Source organism: Fulmarus glacialis, unplaced genomic scaffold (genome assembly GCF_000690835.1).
Source record: "Fulmarus glacialis isolate BGI_N327 unplaced genomic scaffold, ASM69083v1 scaffold3435, whole genome shotgun sequence".
Taxonomy (NCBI): Eukaryota; Metazoa; Chordata; class Aves; order Procellariiformes; family Procellariidae; genus Fulmarus; species Fulmarus glacialis.
In genome coordinates, this window is record NW_009210982.1 from 90,913 (window position 1) to 101,810 (window position 10,898).

The following is a 10,898-nucleotide window of genomic DNA, read 5'->3' on the forward strand; positions in this document are numbered from 1 at the left end:
TAGCCATACATGAAGTGTCAGGTCTTTCATTTTGTTGAAATTTGGGTTCATTGCATTAGCTCACACTGAATATGTCAAATCTTTGCTCTGAACTCAGACTGCTCAAGTCCCTGCACTGAACAAGTTAGTGGTCTTTGTTAGTTCATGGCACATACAGAACCCAGAGACATCAAAATCATCCTTTCGCAAAATTGTTATTTACTGAATTCAACTCAGTTAATACTTACCTTTACAAACAAATCAGAACCCACAGATTTAATAAGACCTTGAAATCAGCATTGGACCACTGGAAGTGCAACCCAGTAACAATGATAGTAAATTCCAGTATTAAGTCACACATACTTCAATTGCTATTTCAATGATACAATAAATCTACTGAAGCTTTTAAAGACTTTTTTTTATTATGGTTTTATATATTTATATAAAACCACCAAAGCACTTTAAAGAATCATGCTTTCTTGTGTAATACATAAAACTAGTTTCATACTGTGCTTCTGAAAGTCTATCGTGCTGTTTTTCAAGTTATTTTACAGATGGCACATTTAAAAAAAAAAACAACGGAAGCATGAATTTCTAGTGACTGCAATGCAACATGGCATCCAAACCAAGATGTTTCATTACAACTAAGTTAAAGTGTGAGTGCATCATGTAATAAACAATAGCAGTTTGGTCATTTTAATCTTAATTCTGTTTACAACAAAACTAACATTTGTGCTTCACGACCTAAAATCCCATGATATAAACATAAGTTCTCTGCTGTAAAAATCCCAACAAATTACTGTCCAAAAAGAAAAACATATCTTAAACAGGAGACCAAGTTTAAATCTACTCACTTTCCTCAAGAATTGCTATATTTAAGACTAATATGACATACAAGACACAATAAGGCACAATGGGTGGTACAAATGAATGAATACAGTTGTCCATGAAACTTGTTCTCTTCCACAAATACTAAAATATGTACCGCTCAAGATAAATTTTCTCTTAAAAATGAAATACATCATTTTGTTATGAAAGTCCTATACAAAAATTTAAAATTTACACCATCTGAGCTGCCAAAAAAATAAAAAAGAGTATCAATTTTCCACAAAACTATATCTCTCACCAGCACATCCAGCCACTGGGAAAAAGATATCCCAGCACTCTGGAAAAGAAAAGCATTATTTCCCCTGTGTTTAAGACAAAAATATTGTATTCTGCATACAGTAGTGTATTATACTTAAAAAAGGCCTAGCACTATTAAAATTACAATATTGATTTGGAAATTATTGGTTCACTGCCTGGATGAAATAAGGCACTTTCTTCCAGTGGGCAGCACTTTTCACATATATGGAGATGATGAATCAGGTTCTGGTTAAAAACAAAAAAGGGGCTCAGTGAGGTCCCAGAAGACGACAGGAACATTTCAACAGCAGGGGAAGACACAGGAGGTAAAACCTGGAGATGAAACTCTACACAGAAGTGGTCACTCTGTCAATGGCATTATTGACCTCGTTTTTGTTTGAATCCAGTCCTTTAGCAGCATTCATATCATTCCGTAAATTCTCCACTGTCTTTTTCATGTTCTTTAATTCTCCAGGGTGTGGAGTGGCTCGCCTTAGAAGTGTTCTCTAAAAATAAACAGCGCAATAAGTGGTTTTGCCTTCGTCTCTTTGAAAAACAACATACACTTTCAAGGCTTTAGCATTCACATACCAAATACTAGGTATCGGTATTTTTCTATTTTTGCCCCCTTTTCCTTTTCAAACTCTACATTGAACGTTATTTTCATAGCTGCTCGTTTATGAAGACAGTGAAAGAGGTTTTAAGAACTGTCTAGGAGCAAATTTTTTCCTCTCTTGACCTACTAATCTGAAAGCCACTCAAGTGAAGTACAATTACAAGTTATGAAGTGAAGATTCTTTCATAAATATAGTTGGGAATTTTTTTTGTTTTCCCCCAAAAACCATTTAAGTGATTTAAGATCACATTTCAAACAAAAAACATTCAGCTGGTTTTCAAAGAATCCCACAAGATCTCTTTAGAGTGTCAAATACATGTTTGTGCGGAGCTCTGTATGCCTTCCAGCCCCACCACACAGTTTGGTTCTCTTGTCAATTGAGAACAAATATCTTGACAGGAAGAAGAGGGAGCATTTCTCTCCCATCTTAGACACAAGAACGTCTAACATCATTGTGCTGAAACCTTTACAAGAAAAACAAAATTCACAAAAACCCCGGTTAGCATCCAGATTAGAGACCAACAGAACACCAAGAATAATTGCACAAATATGTATCAGTACAATACATATATACATGCAATTAATTTTCAGTGGCATACATATAAACTGTGCAGATTACAGTGGAATTGATGACCCCTAAATGGGTGAATTGGTCAAGACTGCTTTGGAAATCCACCCTTCCTCCTCCCCAGTAGGATCATAAACTTCTTTTTCCCCTAAAAACGTTCTTGCCTCAAGTCAGTCTGTAATACCATGACTGAAAGCAGTTACCATTAACACCTGAGCCCTCATTATTGTATGGATATTCTCGGGTTGGCACAGGTGTTAAGAAGCATCATTCTGAACTCCCTTATCAGTCAGTCTACGAACCACACTTGTCAGAGACATTTAGTTTCTGCTGCTTTGGATTAAGCAACTACCTTACGTGAAAACTTAAATGTTCATTTCCCTACCAATTAAGCATTTTAATAGTCGCTTTTTAAAGTAAGACCATGTTTCTAGTGTGCTACAACCCAGACAGTGTCCCAGAGTATCTCAAGCTGAGCTCTAATGAGGACCACCAGCAAGTTTTTAGAGCATCAGAGAAGCATGCTGAAAATCTGATTGAAGCAGTCTTAATCTTTACAAAGAGTTTTAATTGTTAGTGAAAGTTAGTACTAAGCTAAAGATCACACTGCATTTTGATCTTCAGGACATGCAGAGCCCAACTTAATGGAGAGGTCTTATAAGTACAGTGACAGATGTTCCCACATCCTTTGTTTAAGTGGGAAACTAATGAGCAACATTCTTGCTGTTTATGGACACTATGATTGTTTCAATGCAAATGGTGGAGGAAAAAAAAAGAAGAAATAAAGAAAGAGAAAGAAAGAGATTGGAAATAGAAATTAGAGAAACAAACAACGGCAAACTTAATGGAGACACATGCCAGAGTGCTGAAATCCTAAATTAGACCCTATATACTTTCAGGCAGTAAAGCTTCACAGATGCAGAGGAAGATCCTATCTTGTTTCTAGAAAGAAAACATCCTGAGCAGACACAGGAAAGCAAAGCAAAACAAAGACTGTCCTGCATCAGAACATAAAAGTTATATTCAAAGCAGGGGAAAAGAAAAAAAAAAAAAAAAAAAAGGCATTTTAAGTCAGTATGAAAAGTTTCAGCAGTCAACATGAACAGTTTCTGCTACAAACGTATGCAAAAGCATGCAGTCACAGCTGAAATATTTACAGCAAGAGAGCTCAGATACTTTTTACACTTTTGCCTTAAAGTCACAGTGTCTGCAGGTATCCAAAAAGCTTGGAAAACATACCATTTCATTATCCTCTTCATCTTTTTCATCTTCTAAGAAACGAATTGCACTGACTCTATTCACTGCCCGCTCATTCCATGTTTCATCTGACATTTCATTTACCAAACTCTCCAGTGCACCACATCGTGGTAGGTTATCTGTTAGAACAGCAAAATGTAACTAAAAATTCACAGCAAGTCTAAAATATCAACATGCTATATTGTTAATAACTGCAATGTCCAATCAATCGCTCATATGAGATCTACAATTGGCTATTTCTATTTTTTTGATAGAGAATAGAACATGCATTAATTTTCTGTTATCAAGTACACACATTATATAGTTTCTGTATAAATGAGAAATTTCTGTACTTGGACTGTTTCAGGCTTGCGGCAGTTTTAGAGTACTGATTATATAATTTAATATACTTGCCACTATACGTGCTTTTCTTCTGGATCATCGCTGCCATCTGACATTAGCCAGTTCCCTAAATGGCACTCCATAACACAGGATCATTGCTTTTACTGACCGCATCCTTTTAGTACTGCTAGGCATACACCTCCAACCATCTTAATTCGAAGCTTTCTACCCTTGAAGCCATGAGATTCATTTGGAGACGAGGAAATCTAGTTTCTAGTAGTGAGGCCTTTAGAGAAAGTCAGTTTACTTCAGTTACTCTTCTTGAGCTAGCTTAATCTTCACTAAATCTAAAGGGATTAATTAATTTACTTATTTTAACTCTTAATGCAATCTGTATTCTTAAAATCCAGAAGCTGACACAAAACAGAGCCATGTCTACACTCTACACTTCTACTGCTTTAATGGTTTCTATTTGCTCCAGCTGCATAGTATTGAAAGAGTGGAATTAATCTAGGTAAATTTGGGTATTTACAGCTGAGTTTTTCTTCTCAGGCCCCCTTTGCACTCAGTGGAAAAGAATCCACATGGGTTTTTTTGAAAGTCTACTCTTGGATGGGATAAATTACTCTCCAGTGATTACAGCAAAAGGTTAAATATTAGCTCAGATGAATCCCCTTGAATGTTCACACACTGCTATAAAAGCTTGAGGACAAAAAACATCCAGAAGTTACTGGAGCAGCAACCCAGCCAACAGTGAAAAAGAGTTTATGGTTCCACCATAAACTGACCCAGAGGCAAGTTTCAGCACAAAAGCTAAAAGCAACTTACACTGCGATTCTGCACTTGTTGAAGAATATAATAAAGTTACTGTACAGCATCTTCGCTTGAAAGAAAATTAGCTTGCTAAGAAGTAAAATGTCTACTGCTTATTACTAGCTATGCAATTATTTTTTCTGATAAAGAGATTGTAGTTGGCAAGCCACCAATTTTCACTACATATGTATGTATTTAAGATGTATAATCAATGTACACAAATATGGACACCACTACTTGGCCCACTGGCAAGCCTCAGAATAAAGATACTATTAAGTCTTCTTCTTCCAGGTCCATATTTTATTTATTGTAGCTGGTGTCATTGTATTTTCAGTAACACTCACAGCCATGTTTTTCAAGTCTTTTGAAAACTAGTATGATTACAAAAAAAAAAAAACCAACAAAAAAGTTTAAAAGTGAAAATTAAACCAGAACTTTGCTACTTTGCTCATTAGAGCTTATGCATGTTTACAAACCTTTATGGAACAGACAACACAGTAAACAAAGAAGTAGTACTTCTGTAAGTAAGCAAAAACTGACTGTAGGCATTTACCTTGGCAACCAGGCTCAGAAGGCATTTGAGGAAGTAATACACATGTTAAAATCTTTTCTCCTGTTTCAGGGTCTGTGTCAGTCTGAAACGTCAGCAAAGGTTGGGACTGGTTATCAGACAACCACAAAGCCTTCAGCTTTAAGGTAGTCAGTGAGAGGGGAAGATACGTCAGCCTAGTTCAAAAAACAAAAGTAAAAAAGTCAGGGCAATCTCTAGGAGATATAATAGATGGTCATGAAGTCAATTCATAAGTATGTATCCCTGAGCTGGAATAAACAGGATTGAGATTAATGCCTCTAATAGAAGGCACTGCAGTAGTCATCAACTCCAACTACTCCATTCTTTTAAAAAGAATCTGCAGCTTAACTTTATACCATAATTCTCTGTAGCTGTGAATAACAGATAACAATGCCGACCTTTTTCTACTGCAGTAAAATGCCCTGGAAGGCAGACAGCTGCTTCTGCTCTGAAGCCTCATATATACACAATTGCCAGAACAGAAATATGTCAATGCCTATGAGACAATTATATTGCATAGATGAGATGCCATTTGCTTTTCCTCCTTTTTTTTTTTTTTTCCATTTAACTTCCTACTAAACAACTGAACTAATTTGCTGGTCTATGCTTCAATCCTTTTTGCATTTTGATGTCTGAAGAATATCAACTAAGATTCATAAGAAGCTGCAAGGTCAAAGTAGCATTATTTGTTACTTGCACTGTATCTCTAAGACAAGACACTCAATTAGTGTTACTTGACATTAAGGCTGGTAGTTTCAGCTGAAGCTCTACCAAATTGCCTAGATTTTCAGAAATATACAAATTTTAATTCAGAAATACACAATTCCAGAGGTTTTTTTAAAATCCTATCTTTTCCTCAGGGTCAAAGCAATCCAGAAAACGTACTCATGACAACACATAATTTATGCTACTTTGGGCTAAGGGGGAAGACTACTTCGGCAATTTCAACAGTAACGCTAACACAAAAGTCGTAACTGGTTTTTTGTTACTTCATTCTTAGATGTAGTATCTTTTGTTGTTAGAAAGAATTAAGTAAATCCAGCAAAAGAACGTTACAATACAAAAATCTCTTGCCTATTTCCAGCAACATCCAGGACATGGAGTTCAGTGGCTTGTGAAATTTCAGAGGGAATTCGAGATAATCTGTTGTCACGTACAGAAAAGACATTAAGACTGCAGCATCCCCCAATCTATATTAGAGAAGAGAAGAAAAAGAAAAAGTCTGGTTTTGTTGCAGTACGATAGTATAAACAAAGGCATGCAGTACAGGTCACGTAATATGTCATAGCACATTCAAGTTACAATGCCTGCCAGAGACTTCACCCAGAGGTACAGACTGCAAACAAGCGTTAGCTTAAAAGAAGCCTGACCTGAAGCGAGTCTGTTGCAGCAGTTTTTTGCACAGCTATATCTGCGAATAATGTGTATCTTTACAAATAGGTCGGGTTCTACCTACCTTTTAGAGCCTTCCAAGCCAGGAAGAGATGAGTAACCATACGGATGTCACTTTGTAGGCAACCCTCACAAAAAATACTAGCTTTAACTTTCAACTTTTTCTAGCTCTGTATTTTACATATTAATTCTTTCTTTTCTCACAGTAACTTTAGATACGGGCTAGTGCCATGAGGCTTTAGGCAAGGCAAAATGCTAAATAAACCAAAATCAACTCCCAACATTTATTGAGTCTGCAAAGAGTAATAAAGAGTTCACAAAAAGCAGAAGACTTTATGAGTAACATCTTTAATGCCCTGTTTTATTAGAAGCATCTAATTTCAAGATGATTCCCATATGAACTGGCCAATTTAATCTAATATCCTCTGTCTCTACCAATTTATCCAAACGTAAGCATCTGCATTCCCAAGCTAATTTTTGGGTGCAAAAGATGGGGTTTTTCAGTTTTACCCTTAAAATATCTGTATTTTGTATCAAAGGTACATGTTTTCAGAAACATAAACCCTCTACATTTGATTTAAAAAAACCAAACCAAAACAACACATTCCACCTTTTTGTTCCAGATGGCAATTACTACTCCTACAAACACCGAGATTATTAGTTTTAGCAACTTGAAAGCTGCTTCAAGTAACTCTTTGTTCCTATTCAAAAGGAAACTTACCTTTGTTTGCTTATCATACGGAGCTTCAAAAAGCACTGCTGTTTGTTTGCCAGTTCCAAAACTCACCATGAGAAGGGGAAAAAAAAAAAATTGTTTCTTCTCTTACTCCAAATATTAAAGGCAAAATATTCCAACGCCTTTTGAAGCTTTCAAGTTAAGCGGACTTAGAACCTAACTATAGACAGCAAACCTACTGAAAGATCTTAGCTCAAAAATTAGAGGACTTCTCCAGTCACACACATGTAAGAAGGTTCTTCTGTCACAATATAGCCAACATGTCACTACACCTTGGTTAGGAGTCCCCAAATCTGAGCTGAAATTATTTATATGTTCTAGTTAACTGTCAGTTTTGTCTCTGCAAAATCCACAATTCAGTCCAAAGCCAAGTTTGAGATTACAGACAAATACCAGAAAAGCTTTTCCACTAGTCAAAGTAAAAACCGTGTCGATTTAACCTACACTATTTACCAAGGAAAAAGCCATTTTTAAAAGGATGCAACTGTGCCTTAGAAAATAAAACAAAAAAATGGAGTATTTATACCCCACTCACCTTCCTTTGTATCATAAATACATTTTAATGGAAGAAAGCAGCGATCAGCTGCTCAAGGCTTCTGATTCACAAGCTATTTACAGCGCAAAGTTACAGCACAACATTCTCTCGACAAAACAAAATCTGGGATGGTTTCCCTCAAATCGCTGCACTCTAAGATGCAGCTATTTCACAAGAGTATCAGCTTTCCTGGCCCTGCGTGTACGCTAGGAGCAGCAACCTTGCTAGCCATTTTAGCTCGTGAATCAAAGCCCTTAGAAACCAGCACTCAAAACGCGAGCAATCATTTCTTAGTGCAGTAATTCTGCTATTCACTTTAAAGCGTGTATAGATTCTTAAATAATGTGCCTTGACACATTCACAGAATACAGTGCCATATAGAAAAAAAAAAAAATATATATACATACACACACACAAAGTGTCTAATTGGTGTATCTAACATGAGGAGCTGTGAAAAGCAAGAGATACAATTAGTGAATGTTGATGAGCTGGCAAGTGATGCCCTAACTGTACACAAAGTGTTCGCTTTTCCATGAATGAAGTTTGCGTTATTCACTCTTGGAGCATGGAGATCCGAACAGTTTAGCCAAACAAAGTAAAGCCATGCAGCCCTGATGAGACCAAAACTTCTATACTTTTCACAATGGAAAAATGCAGCAGTGGAACCAGCCGGCCTGAGTCATCATGCATTTAAAGCAGTTTAATGAAAAGTAACAGTAGAACCGTGGACTGAATAATACTTACAGGGTTATCAATTTACCTGACCCATAATTTTCCAAGCGGCTAACAATTAAGAAAATACAAGAGATGTTCAATTTATTTTTCCTTATCCATACTGGACAAGAGCATGCCAACAAATGGAGACAGAACATACATTCTTCTACTGCCAAAGAGGGTTAGAACTCCTAAGTTATTTTAACTTCAGTTATTTTAACTTTGCTCTATCAGTCAGCAGGCAATTATTCAATTATTCAATTATTCAATTATTCATGTTTTGTTTCATTCAGAGGTAGTGCAGAGGCTTTTTTTTTTTTTAATAGGGTAGTGGGGGGGAGATAACAGACAGATACTTAGAAAATGCAGGCAGCATCTAACAAGCAGCATCGGGGGAGATATCACAGAGAAAAAAGACAAGCTGACAGTTTAAAAAAAAAAAAATCACTGTCATTTCAAAAAAGGATCACACCCATCCAGCAGTACAGAAAGACATCAGGTCCAATGTTTGAAAACCTAAACATGAAGTGGTACCACTGAGGCAAAGTGCACACACTAAATGGCATGCTGAAAGGAAAACATCATTGTGACCACCATGAAGTAATACAGTATCAGAATGTCACTGGTTTGGCTGAGAGTCATTAACTGACAAAGAGCCATGCTTTCCAAGGGTTTGATCACATGCTCACATGAGACTTTGCCAAACCACCGTATAGGCACCAAGTACACAGTTGAGACCACAAGCCATTTAACAGTTAAGCACACAGTTCATTTCGAGCACAGACTTCAATTAATGGGGACAAGCATGTGCTTAGTTCTAGGCACATGAGTAACTATTCCAAAGACTGGAGGCTCAAAGAAGTCCTCTCACGTTCTTCTGTAGTGAGCTAGACATCAGGAAAAGGTCTCAAATGAGTTATGCATGTCTAAGTCATACTCCTGAGAATTATTTCATTCTAGCAACTTTAATTTAAGGGTTATTCACTTGTCTCATCCCACCATCTCCAAAGAACAGCCAGCCCAGATAAAAACCAAAACCAAAACCACATAAACAAAACCCACGCAGTCAGGCAGAAAATTATCATTACTATGAAGTGCTAATTTTGAGATCACTAATTTTACAGTACTGTAAAGTCTGAACAAAACTGCTTATTTGCATTCAGGTGGACTTGCTTCAGAGGATAAGCACCACTAGGACCTCTCTGGGTTCCACACAAAACTCTACCCTTATGGAGGATTTTTTTTCTCTTTTCTTCTATCTCAGCTTGAGGGTCGTCTCTCTAACAGCTTCCTTGTTCTGGAAAAGCAGTAAGACTTGGGCATACATAGAGAAGATGTCAGCTTGGCTGCTATAACTCCACTCTACATTTTGATCACGACCAGCATTCACCACTTCAACCTCCTGCTTTTTTGACATCCACATACCCACTGCCAGTCCACCTTAAACAGCCCTCCAGAACTGTAAGTCTCATCACATCACTTCTCTGCTGATGTTTCTGATGACTCCTCCACTGCAGACAGACTGTTGTTTTGACACCAGCATTAGCTGCGTATTTTTGATCACCCAACTTTTACTGCGCTTCTCAGTTACAATAACCTGGTGGTTGCCATTTGACTTTTCTTGCTGTTGACACCTTTGCAACTTTTTGGAGATAAACCCAAGAAGAGTGTACAGATTCATCTCTCTCTTCCCATTTAGACCCCTCCCAAAAACTCCTATTTGCTTTCTCTCTTGAGCCCAGCCGTCCGTTACAGTCATTCATCACCACAGATCAAATTTCACTGATTACAATGGCGCATCTTCACATTGTTGGTGCTCTACAGCCAAAACACAAATTAAAGGTGGGAAACTTAGAAGACCTTCAAGTTACGTTAGTTGAATAACACCTTTTGACCTCAGCATCTGCTCACTGCTCAAAAGCTATGAGTCAATTCTGCTGTCCTTTACCAGTTAGCATCTTTTACACAGGTACAAGCAATTGTATTGGGTTTGCATGGCAAGGTTTTGGTAGCAGGGTAGCTACAGGGGTGGCTTCTGTGAGAAGCTGCTAAAAGCTTCCCCCATGTTTGACAGAGCCAATGCCAGCCAGCTCCAAGACCGACCCGCCGCTGGTCAAGGCTGAGCCCATCAGTGATGGTGGTAGCAACTCTGTGATAATGTATTTAAGAAGAGGGAAAAAAAAAAAACAACGGCCATTTGCAGCAACAAACAGCAGCGGAGAGAGGAGTGAGAATACATGAGAGAAACAACTCTGCAGACACCAAGGTCAG

The 10,898-nt window shown here is 37.4% G+C and overlaps 1 protein-coding gene across 1 annotated transcript in view; it reads right to left on the reverse strand.

Moving 5' to 3' along the window:
• Nucleotides 1–376: 376 nt before the first annotated feature.
• The window catches only part of LRRC1 (leucine rich repeat containing 1), a gene marked incomplete at its 5' end in the record, with an annotated part of 44,522 nt that continues 34,000 nt past the window's right edge, over nucleotides 377–10,898 (reverse strand). Inside the window, 4 exons of the mRNA XM_009577332.1 lie at nucleotides 377–1,610; nucleotides 3,528–3,664; nucleotides 5,233–5,405; nucleotides 6,325–6,440. Coding sequence (XP_009575627.1) covers nucleotides 1,452–1,610; nucleotides 3,528–3,664; nucleotides 5,233–5,405; nucleotides 6,325–6,440 — 585 coding nt within the window. The remainder of the gene's footprint in view (nucleotides 1,611–3,527; nucleotides 3,665–5,232; nucleotides 5,406–6,324; nucleotides 6,441–10,898) is intronic.